We start from the raw sequence: 17,256 nt of genomic DNA, 5'->3' as shown, positions 1-17,256 counted from the left end.
ATTGTATTAGCTGTGTGATAGGAAGCAGTTCCTGTTCTTTTACTTAGCTATAATGTCACCGTGGTTTCTGCTGGTGTCTGTAGTCGCCTTTTTGATGATCCTGAGGAAAAAGACCAGGGACAAAGTAGAACGTGAACCCTTCCTTAACCAAAATAACAGTCTCTCTAGTGGAGAACAAAAGGGGGTCTCAAGGAGCCTTCGCTCCCACTGTTTCCATCTGCTTTGGACAGTACTGAAGTCTCCAGATGTATTCACTAGCCACAGACTTTCTGATAAAGAAAAGATTTCTTTCTGTAGAACTGGAAGGCACTTTGGTTGGGCAGAAGGATTTGTGGCAGCTGAAGAGCACAAGGGTTAGACTGGAGGAAAGCCTACTTCATTTCAGACTACTGAAACCCTCAGAGAGTTTAGCGAAAGACTGAAATTATGTTTACATGAAGTAGAGGTAGCAGCCTGCCCGCAGGTCTTCAGACTGGCTACCTCTCAATTTATCCACCACCTTAAGCAAAATTCTTGGCAACACTTTTGGGAAGAGCAATGCTCTCAGAAGAGGGTTGTTCAGATGGCATCACAAGTGTCTCTGGTGGCTTCAGAAGAAAGTAGTCCTCACCATGAGTGCTCAGGGAAGTGTATTTGGAAAGTCTGGTCAGGACCTCTGCCCCTGGGTGAGGCCAGTACATGGGTCTGGGCCATTTACTGGCTTCCATCATGGCAGCGCACACTGTGAAACAAGTCAGTACGGTAGAAGTAGTTCACTAAAATATTGATAATAACTGGAACTAGGGTGCTGCCGAGGAACCACACCACAAGCTCTGCAGCTAGCCAAAATCAAACTGTATTTGAAACAGAACAGCAAGAGGATGAACACGTTCCATGTGTTTAGTCATCCCAGCACTGAAACTTTATTAGATTTTTTTAATTTGCAATTAAAATTTTAAATCGGAAGTACTTTTTGGAGCACATAACATAATTTATCCCAGATGGAAAGTTTGTAAAGAATGATGGGACAAAACTTAGGGATCTTGGCTTACAGGTTGACAGCATCTCCAGCTATTCCTGCTTTGTGTGCTTGGCCAGTCCCACAAAAGCTGGCCACGACTGCCCCCTTGCTCCTCTTTTTCCGTGTCTACAAAAATACAGATGGTCCATATGCAATCTGTTTTCCTTCAGCTAAGCTTGCAATCTGGCTTCGGTAAAACCTGAGGCTTCATCTGCTTTTGCTTACACACAGCTCCAAGTATCTTTAAATATCAATATTTTTAGATGAGACCAGCCCACTCCTTATGACCAAGGAGTGAGCCACATCTGAACCGTTCAAGTTATTAATCTGTGTTGAACCTTGTGGGACGGGGAATTGGAAATGGCATGGAGACTGTTATACCAATCCCTGCTGAATGGCTTTTGGAGAAGCTGTCTAAACCCCCACCTCACGTACACAGCCAAACCCTGAAACAATTTGGTTTTTTCCTTGGGATGGGTGCTGGTTAACGCTAACCAGGTGTGCTTGTCTGCACACATGAGCTAGTGTGGGGCAGTGAAGCTTTTAAACCAAGAGCACAGACCAACAAATACTTTTCTTACCATCAACAGCTGCATATCTACCTATTCCCCTGCCTTCCTCCCTGCAAACTGAGGAAACTAAGGAAAACTTTGACATCTCTACATACCAGGTTATACTGGGGGTGCCCTGCTTTTTGCTCTTGTTAGTTACTCTCTCAGAAATCATAAACTTGCCCAATGCCCATTTTTCATTTTTTTGGAAAAACACTATTTGATGGATCGATTAACGTTGCAATTTTTTTCTGCCAAGCTAGATGCTTTGGGCACATCCAGCAGAACTAGGGTGTGCATGTCTTCAGCTGGTGCATTGTACCTTCTTAAAAATGCCACTTCGTAGTGGTGGTGGCTCACTGAAGCACATTTGGATGTGGTTGTAGGAATCCTTTGTGTATTCAGGAGCAACACAGGCTCATTGTAGCTCATTTTACCAAGAACTCAAATGGCAACTAGCAATATGAATCTATGATTGACATTTAACTCTCAAGTCTTTGGGTGCCAAAATCCCTTGGAGTGGATGAGTCATGCTGATACATGTAAGCCCTGACTTGAAGAACCTTGAGTCCTGGAAGTGAACTCTGGGAAGCACCAGGATGCTGTTGTGTCCTAAGAAAGAAGTCACGTCGCTAATTTGATGGGTGCATTGAAAGCTAGATTGTACTGGTAAATCTCAAAATGTCAAGGTATGACAATATTGGTATCACAGAAGGGCATTTTTTAAGAGGTTCTGGCAGCAGTTAGCTGGGAAAATAAAAACTGTCCTGTTTCCAATTCCCTCTATTGGTAACTACAGTGCTCTTATCCAGGATTAGCACCTTCTATCGTTACCTCTCCTTCCCTTTAAGGAAGGGTGTTAAAAGATACTCAAAGGAACGACAATCTCTGGAAGTGAAACAAATCCCATGACTCTGCTGTGTAGGCAGGACAAGGAGACTTTTGCATGCTCAGACTGGGTTTGCAAATAGTTTGTGTGCTGTGACAAACATTTTGGATGCGGATTTTCCATTTTTTTTCTGGGTGATGAGTTTGGCAATGGGGACACACAAAGAAGGTTTAAAAAAGGGTAGTTTCTGCATGATTAAAGGTGTTAATTAATTTAAAAAAGAGAGGCTAGTTCAGATGTCTCTGTTGACTTCTTAGTTAAGATATATTTAGTAAGATAAATGCCATCTTGCCCCACTGTTTGCACCTCATATAATATGGGTTGGACTGTTCCAGTGGCAGCCGTAAGAGATGATGGAAGGATTTTTCTCGATTGTGCTGCAGCCTTTCAGGAATGCTGTGTAACCCCTGCAAGAGGCATCTGGTGAAGGATATGGTGTGACACCAGTGGGCTTTACCATAATGTGCTCGATTTTGCTGCCATGCCAGTTTTGCACAATGTTGGTAGAGTGGGCCCAATAGGTTAGAATCAGGTCCAGTGTTTGGAATTAAAGATGATCTCATAGGTGTTATTGAATTATTTCTGTTTGTCTAGTAATCCAGGATCTGCCTACATGTTTTCTGCCCTCCTTGTCTCCTTTTCTCATCACGTGGGTGGATTTTCCCAGGTTGGGATGGGTTTTGTTCATGACATGCAGCTAAGTCTATCAGTCTTGGGTGAGAAACATAATACTGATTGTTTTCCCTCCCTTTTGAATTATGTGCAGAAAGAGATGGGTTCAACAGAAGACCTTTACCTCTCCACACGAAAGGTGAAAGAGCTCTCTGTGATTGATGGCAGGAGAGCCCAGAATTGTGTCATTCTCCTTTCCAAGTAAGTGTGCTAAGCCTTAGCTCCCAAGGTATGCCATGGGCAATGTAGAGGCAAGAGGGGATGGAATTAAAGAAATGAACACATTTCTTTTCCCGAGACCTGCTGTATAACACCCACAGAGCTTCAGAGAAACCTCTCTTGCAGCGTCATATAAAAGCACGTCTCTCTCTCTCTCATTGAATAAACATAGGCACACGCACATTTTGTGTGTCTGAGGATTCATCACCACCAAACTCTCAGTACTCGTAGGCACATGAAAGCCTCTTTGGCAGCACTTACCCTTCACTCTGAGTGATGTGTCCCCCACGCTCTGGGTATGGCATTTGTCTCTGTTCTATGTGTTTCTTTCTAAATGTTGCTCTGAGCATCTCCCTGGAATACAGCAGAGCTGAGAGAGATGCTCATCTTTGTAATTTTTTGATTCTTGGTAAATGTAAGAGGATACATTCAAGAATGAGGTCTTCTATTTGTAAATTAGGCTTTGGTAGCCAGGAATTGCTTTTGCATGCTCCCGCAATGACTAATGCCTTCAAATGCTGGGACTTCAGGGCTCTCTATATGCTTTTCATATCTTTCTACCAACATGAGTACTGGGCTGGATGTCTGACACTAAATATCAAATTTCTGCAGACACTAATCCACGTGAGAAAGTTGCCTTTCCTACCAGAGGAGGGACAGCAGGGCTGGAGACAAAGCCTGGGAAAGCTGTGGCAGCAATAACATGGTTTCACCGATCAGTAGAAAAGGCAGGTTCACGGTGACGGGATGGCTCGGCTGCTCTAGCCAGCTAACAGTTCAAAGCAAAGTTGCAGCCAGACCACCAGGACGGGAGTGAGTTCTTTCCATTGCTCAGTGCAGCCCACGGAGGCTCTCATTATGCTCCTGATGTGGCGTTAGCGTGTCGGCAGGACCCCCACCCTCCCGAGCAGCAGCGGGGGAAGGCTTACGTTTCTCTCCGCCAGCGTGTGTCTTTGCTGGTGTTGGCAGCTGGCTGCAGGCTAGGGCAGAGGCACGGGGAGGCACGGGGGCAAAAGGATTTTCATGCTGTTTGACAGACCTGCTGAAGTGTGTCTGGGGTTCAGATTAACTCATGTAAGCACATGCAACATTTCCTAGAAATCCTAACATGGTGTGTGCAGGTGGCTGGGCTGAGGAGGATGCAGGAAGGTGGTCCGTGACTTGGTATGACACTGGGTATTTGTTTGCAAAAACACCAGTCACCAGGGCTATCACTGGCTTAGATCATTTAACGTTTGCAACAGATAGCATTACACCCAGGATGTCAGAAATATCTTACAGCTCGGCCTAGGATTGCTATTCCTCCACAAACTTCCCTTTTAAATGCAACTAGAAAAGCAAAAATCTCTGGGAAGTCAAATGGCACCTCGACATCCCTGCCTTTTTCTGCTCTTCGGGCTTTAGATGGTTCTGTTATTAATGACAGCAAATGGAAGGATTGGCTGCAGACAATAACCGAGAGGGTTTTATGACCCCTTTGCAGGTGTTTTTTTCTTTGCCCCACTTCTTCCTCCTTGAAACTCTGAAGGAGTCTGAATGTGCCGTGCCCTCGCTGCTCCTGCAGCACACCGGGTGCACACACACGTGCCATGCTGGGGATTTAAAACTGGTGACAAACAGAGTTTGTGCAACCCTGAGCTGCAGCCCCAGCTTTCAGGTTGCCACAGTATCTGCCAACAGCTGTTTCCAATTGACTCTGACTGTGCGTATATCCCTGTAGTTTATTCCCCCTTTGTTTACACTAAACCGTCGTGTCCTTTAAAGTAAAATAGCTGCATGGGTTGGGTTTTCTTTCCCTCCACTACTCAAATGTTTTTGTTTTACTAACACGGTGTTAGAAGGGGTCAGGCAGAGCTCGTATTTCATATGGTCCAACAAGCCAAAACCCAGCTAGAGTGAGAAGTCGATGTCTCTTGCTTTCTTTTGCAGAGAGACTGGAGCATGGTAGACTGAAAAGAGATGAAATTTGAATTGCTAGCTGATTTTTGCTGACAGTTAACAGATTCCCAAGCCCTCCTCCCCATTCCCATCTCTATTTTCATTTAAAAAGCTCTATTTCAACTACTTGATAGCAGCATCTTTCCATTTTCAAGTGTAAGTGTAACTGTTAGCAATTAATCTGTAATCAGTAAATCTCAAGTGTAAGGATGTAACCATCCTTGTTTAACGGAGTCTGATAGATCCAGAACAAAGCTCTGTCCCATAGGCCAACTGGAAAGGTTTGAATAGGCACAAGATCAGTTTATCTCACAGCATTTCCCGTAGGCTGTAATCCAACCAGGACGTGGAACCGTTAGCCTGTGGTGAGTCCAGGCACGCACCAGCTCCAGACCTGCCCTTCGTAATGGTGCTTCCAGCGCCCAGTTATTTCTGTCACACTGGAAATCTGCTGTCCCTCATGAATTTCCTGATGTCTTCAGTTTCCACCAGGCTGGAGATTTACTGTCAGACTTGTGTGGGCTGGAAGTGCCATCCCAGATCCCTGTGTTTCCCAGCTTTCACCTAGCAGTTGGAAATTTCTCTGACCTCCCTCACCAGTGTGGCTTTACTAACGGGCAGCACTTTTGCTGCTCTAGTGGTTTTGTTGTACCATATCTTTAAATGTTCTTGCAGAACATGAAATGTTCCTTTCAGAACCATGTGTTACTGTCTTGCTCCCTGGAATGCTCCGGGGAGGTCCAGTTCTAGGAGATACGATGCTCAGAAAAAGGCTGAACGTATACTTAGGGAACTTTTTTTGGTGCAAGTTATTTTGAATAAATTCCAGCAAAATCATGATGTCAGTGTTCTTCTGAGATGTGTTTGTTATTCCTGTGGCCCGGCTAGTCAGCAGTAACCCTCTCAAGAGGCTGGAAACAGTAGGAGTGCTAGCAAAATGTCATAAAATCAGCAGTAGCAGAATCTGAGTACACAAAAGTAGTTTTAAATGTGAGCGTGACAGTAGATAGATACCAGCAGGCAGCTTTACCCAATGTTTGTGGCTTTCGTGCTTGTCCATTCAAATATCTATCAATAAGGGAAAAGAAAAGGAACTTGTGCAGCATCTCCAAACAGAATAGTAAGGAGACTGAGTATTTTTCTCATGTATCTGGGCTGCCTCAGTGTTTCTAAACCATTTCGGTTCAGGAGGACAAGCTGTTCAGCCAGTGTCAGTCTCTGTGCACTGCCTCTGCTGTGTCCCCAGTCCCCTGGGACAATACAGTGCTCACCCTTATTTCAAGGTAGATTCCAAGCAGTATGGTATCTTGGGGTCCAGATCATATCTTGATACCAAAACAGCTCGTTGGACTCAGCAGTTCTTGAAAAATACGAGGCAAGAAACAGTGACTCCTGGGTTCAGATATTTTCTGGTTTGAAGTTAAGGTCCACAATAAATGGCTTTACCTGCTATACCGAGTATGACAGACCCCAGGGTTAAACTGAGCACATCAGTCAGTGCGATCCTGCTCTGCTTGGCTCCGAAAGACAGCCAGCCCCAGATCCTTCCTGGTAGGAAATGGAGAGGATTTGGATGCCAAGTAGCTTGGTCCCCAACTGAAGGAGGAAAAGAAAAGTCTGGTTTTTTATGCACTTAGCATAGTGAAGTGCTGAAAAGGCACTGGTGTATTTTTTTTTTTCCCAAAATGTTGATACAATGGTGGTACCTGGTAAATGTCCCAGCTGCTGTCCCCAAAAGGTTAAGGCACTGTCGTCTTCACTGATGAGATGAGTTGGCAGCTAAGATAAGAGGATGTGAAAATAGTGGCTGCATCTTTCCATCTTCTGGGTGCACATGCAGACAGACCAGCCTGACTCTGGACTGCTGAGAGCAGGGAGACGGCTCCTTGTCCTGCCTTTCTGGGGTAGTGACAATGACCATTCCCCAACCATGGATATTTAACAACCTGCACCTTCCCAGTTGTACAGAGCCTCAGGAGTTAGGAGAGGGCTAAGCGTGCTTCTTTCTCAAAAGCTCAGCAAGATCCAAGGAACAAGCCCATGAAGTAACTCACTTTTGCCTGCCGGGGGGGAGACGGTTAATGAGCAGCAAGTATTCTGCTTTGATCCACAGGAGGGAGGGAGGAATGAAGGGGGGAGGTTGCAGTGAGTTAAATCAATGGGTATATTTAAGGAGGAAAAATGAGCAAGCACTGGATGCCTGTAAGGGAAGCTGATGTAAAACTGCAACATGTCTCCCAGGCATGTTCAGAGTCAGGCTGCTTGGCTTTCTCTCCAAGAGGACGAAACAATAAACCACTTGATGTCTGCGAGTGAAGCTGATGTTAAATCAGCCGAGGTGTCCTGGGGAGATTAGTGATGGATGACTCTGCAGAGTCAATAGAGATTATTTATGAAGCCAGAGGGGATAGAGGGAGGCAGGCTAAGTACCATATCAGAAGTTATTTGGTACTTGTTGAGCTTTAACATTGCTTGAAGATGACTCAAGCAGTTGGACTTCCATATGCTGCCACCAGATGTATGGGCGAGGGAAGAAGGAGGGAGTATTCTCCGTAAAGATCCTTTTCCTTCCTCGTCTGAGCAGTGTCAGGCTGCTGTTGCACAAAACCAGTCGCTGTCGGCACCGTGAATGAATGCAGTGCAGCTGAGGCAATGGGCACTGGGTTTTCTCATGTTTACTTCCCAAGTTCCGATGCCAGGGTCCGTGATTTGGTGAAGTGTAAGGCAGAGAGAATCCAGCTCGAATCGTGTGCTGTTCGGAATTGAGTTGTCTCCAGCAGCTGAGGGAAGAGTGCCTGGATCTGCAAAGCTTGTAAGAAAGTCATTGCAGCCCTTCCAATAGATACTGGAATGGAATTTCTGTAGTGTAAATTTTGGGGCCATAATTCCACTTTAATCTTGCTGCCTGTCCCGTAGGAGTTTGAGGCTCTGAGGGATGCCTCTATTCCGTTCTAAATGGAAAGATTTTACACATCTGCTTTAGGTTCCTCTTTAATCAGTTCACCTGTTTCTGTTTAAAAGCTGCACATCTGTTTCACATTACCGCTGGCCATCGTTCCCATCTACTGCATGGCTGGGCATGAGTTGGAAAACACAAGAAGAATCCCTTGATTAGCAGTTCTCTGGCCAGTTTGTAACTGGGAAGATCCCCGGTTTGTGCTGATGATGCTTACAGCTCTCGAAATGCGAAGGAGCCCGCTTTGGAAGATTGTTTCCCTGTAAATCCTTCTGTGTTTGTAATTGGGTTGGTACTAATCGAGGGTGCACACCTGCAGGCGCTGTGACCCTGTCGGTGACTGAGTTAAACTGCATCTTGGCGGGGGGCTGGCGAGCTTGCTGCTGCTCTCCTCTGTGGGCTAACCCATTCGAGCCAGATGTTTTTCTGCTGATGGCAAGGCACAGAGTCATCCAAGAAATCCAAGTGTTTGCATAACTGTCTTTCCTTGGGGCTCTCAATTATTTTTGAACAGAAGATGTTTTCAAGTGTATTTAGTGCTGATGAATGGCAGCAGAGGAGCGTGGAGCCTGAAGTCCTGGGGCTCCCGGACAGACCAGCAAGATCCGCGACGCTATGTGCTGCACCTTCTGTTGTGTTGGCATGGTGATGAGCTAGGAGCAGAGGGAGAGCAATTAGTTCAGGAGTGTAATATTTAAAAGGTTTTGGATGTCTGCTGAATCATATTTTAGTTTCCAGCTGTTGGGTATATTGGGCAATATTAAAATGTTTTAAGTTTCTTAGATTTAGTAATATTTCCTGTCTGTAAAAATAAAGCTCTTGCTTTTGCTTTTACCCAGTTCCAAAAATATGATTTTATCCAAATGGCGATAGCAATGTGAAATTTCAACAAGGAGTTTCTTAGCACTGAAGACAAAAACATTCTGCCTCACGCATCAGCTTCTCATTTCTATTTGCATTTTCTCTTTCTGCTGTTAATTAATTATATTGATTGTATGAGGTCCATGGGGACTGCAGACTTCACTCCTTAAATATTTCTTTTCACACTTTCCTGTTTCAGTCCCCAAATTGAGATTTTTCTTGTGGGTAGCCTTTCCTTCATGGTTCATTTGGTCCCCCGCTGCTCTCCTGGAAGGACTGATGGGGTGTCACGGGTTGGGGATGGTGGGCTAGAATTTGTCACATGCATAGTTGTTCGTTGACATCTGTGCTGAGAACCACCAAGTTCATTTCATGTAATCTATCAAACAGCCTCTCAATAATCACCAATTTTGACTGCTTCTGGTCTGTGCTGGAATTCAAGTGGAGACCTTGAGGAGTTTTTTATTTGATTCTGTGATTTGTTAGAACCGATGACCCCTCCTCATTGCACACAGCCGGACAGGAGTAGGTGGGAAGGAGAGTGTAATTTTAATACCTCGGTTTATATTCATAAGCTCTTGTTTTCAGAGCTTGTTTCATATTGGATATGAAACATGGATACGTAGATGCTGTCAATTCCTTTTTCAGCTGTGAGCACCAACAGAATGAACTTGCCTAGCACAGCCACCCTTCTTACAAGAGACCCTTTTCTGTAAGGGAAAGATCAGTCCTGTCACTTGTTACTCTGGGAGATCCTTTAACATGCACAAGCAGAAGTGCCATGTGGCCTCACGATCACAAGTCCCATGGATCTGAGGGGTTTTACTCTAGCAAAAGAACTTGATGAGGGAGGTATCTGATATGGGGGAAGCTGGAAGCACTTCTGATCTGTGAGGTCGTGATTGTTGTTAATCACCATCTGATTTTTTTATGTGTGATTGATTAGTTGGAGAGGATAAAAATAGATTACTTAGGAAATCTCTGCCTTTGGAACTGGTTCATTCATCTTCCTGAATAGTAGCTTCATAGCAGAGCTTCCCATGGTTGTTTTGTGCCTTTTTAGTGCAGCTTTTCACTCTTCCTAATTTCGCAATTGTCAGAGTCACTGATGCTTTGCACTAATGGTACAACGTTGATACTGTTGAAAGGTTGAAGCTGTCAAATGAAGAAATCAGACAAGCAATCCTGAAGATGGATGAACAAGAAGACCTAGCGAAAGATATGCTCGAGCAGGTGAGAAAGATTACAGTCCTTCACTAACCTTTTTTTTCCACCTAAAGTAAGTGGATCTGTGTCCTGGCTCTGCTGGGATGTCCACACATCTGAACTTGGCCCAGTCACGTCAGCAAAGCTGCACATAGGAGCATGAGAAAAGTCTTTTTCCCACTGTTGTCAGATATTCCTCCCTTGTTTATATCCAGTTGATTCTGTAACAGTTTTCTTGATGCAAAATATGCATGATTGCCATTGGCATGAGGTTTCCTTTCATGTCCTCTCCTCTCACCTGTGACTTTCCCATCATTTTTCCCGTCTCTTCTTTATACTGCTAAATATTTGTTGTTGTTTTCTTTTTTCTTAATCTGCCTTCTTTGCCTGCAGCTTTTCCATTGGGAAATGCCAGGAACCAGGCCGTGTAGGTCGATGGTTAGAGCCGGGACTAGAAAAGGATCTTGCTCTCTAACTAGAATGGTTAGAAGGGGAGTCAGGGACTTCTGGCCCCTGCAGTTGGTTCAGTAGACAAGCAGTGTGTAGCTTGTGGGGGGGGAAAAAAAACAAAACAAAACAAAAACAAAAACAAAACAAAAAAATCACAAACAAAAAAACCACAAAAAAACCAAAAGCCCCACAATTAAACCACCATTCCCCACTTTCCCCCATTTACACCAATTTCCCCCATTTACAGAAAGTGAAAGATGATGCTTTGACCAAAGATGCATATGATAAACTTCCTTAGGAGTGCGCAAAACGTTCTAACTCTGAACTGCCTGACAAATGTGATTCCTTCCTTGTGTCCAGTCGCGGTATTTAATCATGTACAATTTTGGAAATTTATAGCCTACTTGTCTGAATGCTCACAGCTGCTGTAGGAGTCACTGCAAGCTTCTGATGCTCCACACCTTTGAATATCTCATTTTTGGGGAGCGGGATAAAATATTAGAAAGCATTGAAGAGGAAAGTGATGGATGTGCCGTGTGAGCGGTTTTTGTGGGTGTGCGCGGAGGCTGTGTGCATGGCAATATTTATAACCGTACCACGGCGCAACTACCACCAGATATGTCAAAAATCTGTCAAACTATGAGGTTTTAAGGTCAGCGTATGAATAGCAGCCACTGTCAGACACATATCCAGTCGCTCGGTTATTGTTTATTGTTTCAGCAGAGTGGGGCAGACCCCGGAGAGAGATAGATGAGGCTTTGTGCGTGCTCTAGGATAGGCACCATGAGCACTTCACACCAAGTGGGACGCATCCTGCTCTTGTTTTGCACCAACCTCAGCTCCAAGCGATGCTGTGGGAATCAGAGTTCTCTCTGTACGTCCCCTTGGGTACGCTGCAGTAGCACTTGGTCTTTAGGATTTGGATATGGGAAATTCCCCACAGAATAAAAAATGAACCGACTGGGGTCAGTGAGGGATAAAGATGGAACAGAAAGCAAAGGTTTAAAAAAGGTCAGTTTTGTAGCCACAGCTGCACTTTTTCGGAGTTACGGTCACACGGCTGAGCCGATGGTGTGCTTCCCCATGGGATCTGAGGGTCCTCTCCATCAGGGCTTGTCTGTGCCTCCCTGTCCCTCTCTCCCTTTCCCTGGATCCCTCACCTCGGTGTTCGGTTTGTCTCTGCCTCTCTAGCTGCTGAAGTTCGTTCCCGAAAAGAGCGATACCGACCTGTTGGAGGAGCACAAGCACGAAATTGAGCGCATGGCCCGGGCGGATCGCTTCCTCTTCGAAATGAGCAGGTCTGTTTGCTACACGATGGGAAAGTGCTCCGAGGGCTGTTTGGAAGCAGCTGTAATTGTTATTGAAAATGGATCATCTGGCACTGAGGGGGAATGTGCAAGAGATTGCGGGCCAGCATTATACCCTGCGTTTGCCAGAAGCCCCCAAATGTTTCCGTTCATTACACAAATTTTTTATTGACGATAAGCACGCTCCGTGCTGTCATTTAAGGACCAGTCCCCTGATGACAAGCAGAAATCTGCCTCCTCTGCCTAAACTCATTCACACAAAAGGAATTCAGATCCAGCTATCACCGTGATGTAGCCAGGGGTCAGGATTTCATGTAGAGTCCTTTTTCCATTCAGCTCTCCCATCTCCTCATCCTCTGACCGTCTTGTTCCAGATTGGCTCCACCCTCAGTCAGGATTAACATCTTGTTCTGCTGGTGGAGATGTAGATGCATCCCCCTTGACTCTCACAGTGGGAATTCTAGAATCACAGAAGGGTTTGGGCTGGAAAGGACCTTGGAGATCATCCAGTCCCACCCCCTGCCATGGGCAGGGACACCTCCCACTAGCCCAGGTTGCTCAAAGCCTCATCCAAACACTTCCAGGGATGGGGCAAAGATTTATTCCAGCTCCTTTTCAGTGGTGATCAAAACCTGCCTTGAGGTCCTCCATTTTCATAACAAGGTTGATCATGTACTGTTGGATGTTTGAACTATGGCTGTCATCCCATGCATAGGCCTTGTGGGACCCAACATCCAGCCATTATGTAGGCAGCATACTGGGCTTCAGACTAGAGTTCCAGTTGAGTGTTGGCTTTCCTCTGCCTTTCCAGTTGAGTGTTGGCTTTCCTCTGCCTTTCCAGTTGAGTGTTGGCTTTCCTCTGCCTTTCCTGCAGGATTGACCACTATCAGCAGCGGCTGCAAGCGTTATTCTTTAAGAAGAAGTTTCCAGAGAGGCTGGCAGAAGCAAAGCCAAAAGTGGAAGGTATGGTTAAAGCTTTTGCTAAGGGTCGGGTAAAGGGGCAGGGAAGGTCAAGAGAGGCTTGTCTTCAAAGAAGGTGCTGCTCCATCCCTGCTGTGGTTGTCGAGCCAGTGAGCCCAGGGCATGTCACACACTAAGAAACAATTCTGTCTGACACTCTTCTTGCACCCGTTGACTTAATAAAGTTAGTTTCATGATTGTTACACTGGAAATACGACCTGACAGATGTGACGGTGTGCTGCTAGTCTGTGCTGAGCTGTCATGGCCTTTTTGTCCAGGACAGCGTTCCCTTCTCACCCCCATGTCCCCACACCTTCCCTCTCCATGGGGCAGTTAGTGCCTCAGGACGGTGGTATTCTGGGAACACGTAACTTACAAGGAGAGGGGTCGTACGGCTTCCGTGCCACATCCATGGTTATTGCAGAGGAGGTGAGTTTATTCGACTCTGCATTTTCAGATCAGCTCAAGCTTTCCCCCTGCTCTCGCTGGCTATGTTTTTAAAGTGTGAGGTCCAGGAGAAGAGCCTTGCTGCTGGGTTCAGAGGAGCATCCTATGGGCTATAGATGTGGTGTATCTTCCCTCCAGCTGTCCTGGTTCTGGGCATGTGGGTGCAGGAAGGACACACAGACTGTGTTGCAGCATTTGCTGGGCAATAGGCAGATTTTAGGGTACTTCAAATCATGGGCCCAAGGATGTTAAAACCAGCCACTGTGCAGTAACATGTTCATTTATTTTTTTTCCTCTTTTCAAGCCATTCTTCTGGCATCCAAAGAACTCATCCGAAGCAAGCGTTTGAGGCAACTCCTGGAGGTCGTTCTGGCCTTTGGGAATTATATGAACAAGGGCCAAAGGGGAAGCGCGTACGGCTTCAAAGTCTCCAGCTTGAACAAAATCGCAGACACCAAATCCAGCATAGACAGGTAGGCTAGAAACCTGTCAATGGGCTACTGCGCTGCTGCGCCTCTTGTCATGGTAATGAAAGTGGGGTTGGTTTGGGTTTAGCTCTGTAGACCATTTAAAATAATGTCTTGTTTGGCACTGAGGCAGTGCTTTGAACTCTAAAGGATCCGGCAGCCGTTAAGATCAGCTATTAAGGCAGCACTGGAATTCTGCTGTTTCTCTGGATAACTCACATCTGTTGTTGGATGGTGTTTCTGCAACACTGTGCAAAGATGACAAAATGTACTATTTCACAAATCACTGAAGTAAGTCGCAGGGGGAGGAGGATTTCTACGGAATTTGCCCTTTATACCGAAGTTTTACGGCCATGGTTTTGCAGCAAAAAAAAAAAAAAGAAAACACAAAAAACTCTGACCACAGTTTTATGTCTCCTGTGAAACATGGCATATGTTTCTGATGCCGAGCTGTCAGAAACTGCCTCTCGACCTACCCCATAACCGAACCACAAGGCGTAGTTCAGAGAGACTGAGCCTGGCTTTTTTTAGGGAAAAGAGCTGGTTTGGGGAAGGTGGAGCTTACTATTTATAGACACGAGGTGCAGGTCTTTATAGTGCTACCCCGTGTTTTTGCCCCACATCCCCATAGCGGTTCTGGAAATTAATCCAGATGTGGCTGGGGAGAGAACACTGCTTCTGGGCTCCAGCAGCACTCAGGTTTTCCTTGGAGATCTCCTCTACTGGTTCTTACTAACTCACACCTTCCGTGGCTTGCTGAGACCACAGTTGTGGTGAAATGACTCCCGGCTGCGACAGGATGAATAATGGCAGCAAGAAGCCATAGGAAATCCATCCCTACCTAACAGAGTTTGAACTAACAGAGTTCTGTTTTGACTACCACAATGTCCTTTCCACTGTATTCCAAGGCTAACACTTGTGTAGCTAGTGCTGAACTTTTTTTTTTTTTTTTTTTTTTGCCTGAATGTAGCTTGGCTTCATTTTCCCTATATTGAATGTCCTGTGCAGATTCTGTTCTCTCGCCGGTTCCCAGCTCCAGGCTCCAGTCCGTGTAAAGCCGTGGCCGTCTGCTGTCTCGCTGGTCAGTCCACCACACACAGCCCACCTCAAGTCGCTGTTGTGGCTGGCTGTTCTCTCCACGTGCAAAATCCACTTGTGCAAATGTCATTATTTACTTTACAAATTTTCTTAAACCTCCTCCTGCATCTCTCATCCATCTGATTTCTATGGGATGGAGCTGCCATGGCTTTTGCAGCAGTGAGCCTGACCGCTGCTCCTGAGTATCGCTGTTCCATTACTGTAGGAGTTGCTCTTGCAGCTTCTTCAGTCTCCAAGGACCTTTTCCTCTTCTTAGTTAACTCTTAGGATTTTTCCACGTCGCCTCTGAGAACAACTCGCTTCTCCCTTGGGAGTTCATGTCACTTTAGTACTCTTAGTTGTTTATTTTCTGAAGTATCTAGGGACAAACAGTACACTGTGTTACGTAACTTTCTGTTACACCATTGACACAGATGGATGGAAGTATGCTAGTGCTTCCAGAATAAATCAAGGCACAATATATTGCCGGAGGTTTTAGGAAGGATGGTTCATAAAGGGCTAATTCATTTCAGTTTGGGATACTTTTCTTTCAGTAACAGAGCTGCTAACTGCTGATATATTGTTTGTTTTGTTCATTCAGGCACATTTCCTATCCAAATATTTTTCACTGATTTGTCATAATCCTCCTACCATCCTTTTCCTTCTCACCACCATCTTCATTCTCATTTCTCCCTTTTTTTTTTTTTTTTTTTCTTTTTAGGAACATTACACTGTTGCACTACTTAATTATGATCTTTGAAAAGAATTATCCAGATATCCTAGATATTCAGTCCGAGTTGCAGCATCTTCCAGAAGCAGCAAAAGTCAAGTAAGTCCAGTGCTATTGCTTGTTCCCAGAGCTGGAGTTCCCAGTGATTTGTTACCTTACTGATTATCAGGATTTTCATTGTTGTCCTCTAAACTCGTTGCCAGCCTTTCAGCTGAAATGCCTTTGCTCACATCCTCGATGCTATTCAGATGTACGTCAACAGAGAATTTTGGTTCCAAAACATTTGTAGATAACTAAATTGACAGCTTTACTTAGATATGCAGATATATATTTTATTTCTGAATCAGACATTGTAACTAGACTGGTTCTTGGTTTTCATTCATTCATTCACCATATTCTGTAATGGCTCATTTTAGTCACGTGCTATTTTTTCCGGCTAATTGGAGGTTTGTTTCGAAGGCAGAGTCAGGCACTGAGACTGTCGTAAGCCCTTTTCAGGAAGATCATTCAAACTTTTGCACAAATCAGTCTTGCACAAAAATGTGGGAAGCAGCATACTTTCTGCACAAATTTCAATTAGGTTTTTTTTTCCACTTCTGTTGGTGTTTGTGGAAAATGAATACACAAGCCATCCCCCAAAATACTAGCTTTTTTTTTTTTCTTTCCAAAGCACTGCTCAAAAATACCTTTGCATATTATTTGCCCAGCCATTGTTTTTTGTATAGAGAACTACTACAGCTAATGAAAGAGAAATGAAAAAAAAAAAAAAAACGTAGTTTCACAATTAAAGGCATTTAGTAAGGCTTTAGTGGTGTTTTTGAGATGTAAGCTGCTATTCACCAAATACTTGGAGGAGATGCCTGCTGCCTCACAAATAGGTACTAACGAGTTACCTGGAAATGAAAAGTCAATTTCTTTGTACAAGTCATAGAAAAAAACTCTTTTTTTGTATATGATGAGCAGAAATTCAGTACAAAACTTGTGCCTAAGGAAGCATGTATTAACAGTAGGGTTATATGCCCAGTTAGCTTGGAAGGATTACCATGTGGCAGAAATGCTGATGGAAAAAATAGTGTTTGGACTGTGAGGAAGACAAAAATCACATGTAAATGTACTGCGAATGGGATTTAGTGGTTAAGTGGTTCAAGAATGGTACGGAGAGATAATGTGAGACCCCAGTAACGTGTGTGCTAAGTCTGGGGTCCTCGCTTATGTGTCAGTTGATTATTCAGGGTGAGCACAGGCAAGCGGGGTCTGCCTCATCTGACATCTCATACAAAAAGCAGCACAGAGCCCCGACAGCCCCCCGTCCCCTCCTTTCTAATCATCTGGTGGGGCTGGTGCCAGAGGCCGGATACCAGACGGGATGGGCCGATGGGCTGCTCTGTGTTCCTGTGTAACACTGCTCTTTTTGTTCTATCTGCTCTGTGCCTGTCTCCTGTGCAGCCTGGTAGAGCTGGAGAAGGAAGTCAACAACATAAAGACCGGATTGAAAGCTGTTGAAGCTGTAAGTATCTGAAGGTTTC

General features: G+C 44.9%; 1 protein-coding gene across 1 annotated transcript in view; it reads left to right on the top strand.

Moving 5' to 3' along the window:
* Positions 1 to 17,256, top strand: part of DAAM2 (dishevelled associated activator of morphogenesis 2) — a gene marked incomplete at its 5' end in the record, with an annotated part of 50,760 nt that overhangs the window by 19,375 nt on the left and 14,129 nt on the right. Inside the window, 7 exons of the mRNA XM_010075357.1 lie at positions 3,207 to 3,313; positions 10,235 to 10,319; positions 11,934 to 12,040; positions 12,924 to 13,012; positions 13,761 to 13,929; positions 15,722 to 15,829; positions 17,177 to 17,237. Coding sequence (XP_010073659.1) covers positions 3,207 to 3,313; positions 10,235 to 10,319; positions 11,934 to 12,040; positions 12,924 to 13,012; positions 13,761 to 13,929; positions 15,722 to 15,829; positions 17,177 to 17,237 — 726 coding nt within the window. The remainder of the gene's footprint in view (positions 1 to 3,206; positions 3,314 to 10,234; positions 10,320 to 11,933; positions 12,041 to 12,923; positions 13,013 to 13,760; positions 13,930 to 15,721; positions 15,830 to 17,176; positions 17,238 to 17,256) is intronic.

Source organism: Pterocles gutturalis, unplaced genomic scaffold (assembly GCF_000699245.1).
Source record: "Pterocles gutturalis isolate BGI_N339 unplaced genomic scaffold, ASM69924v1 scaffold20867, whole genome shotgun sequence".
NCBI classification, from domain to species: Eukaryota; Metazoa; Chordata; class Aves; order Pterocliformes; family Pteroclidae; genus Pterocles; species Pterocles gutturalis.
Note: the sequence above shows the minus strand (reverse complement) of the source record. Positions and strands in the feature narration are given on the sequence as shown.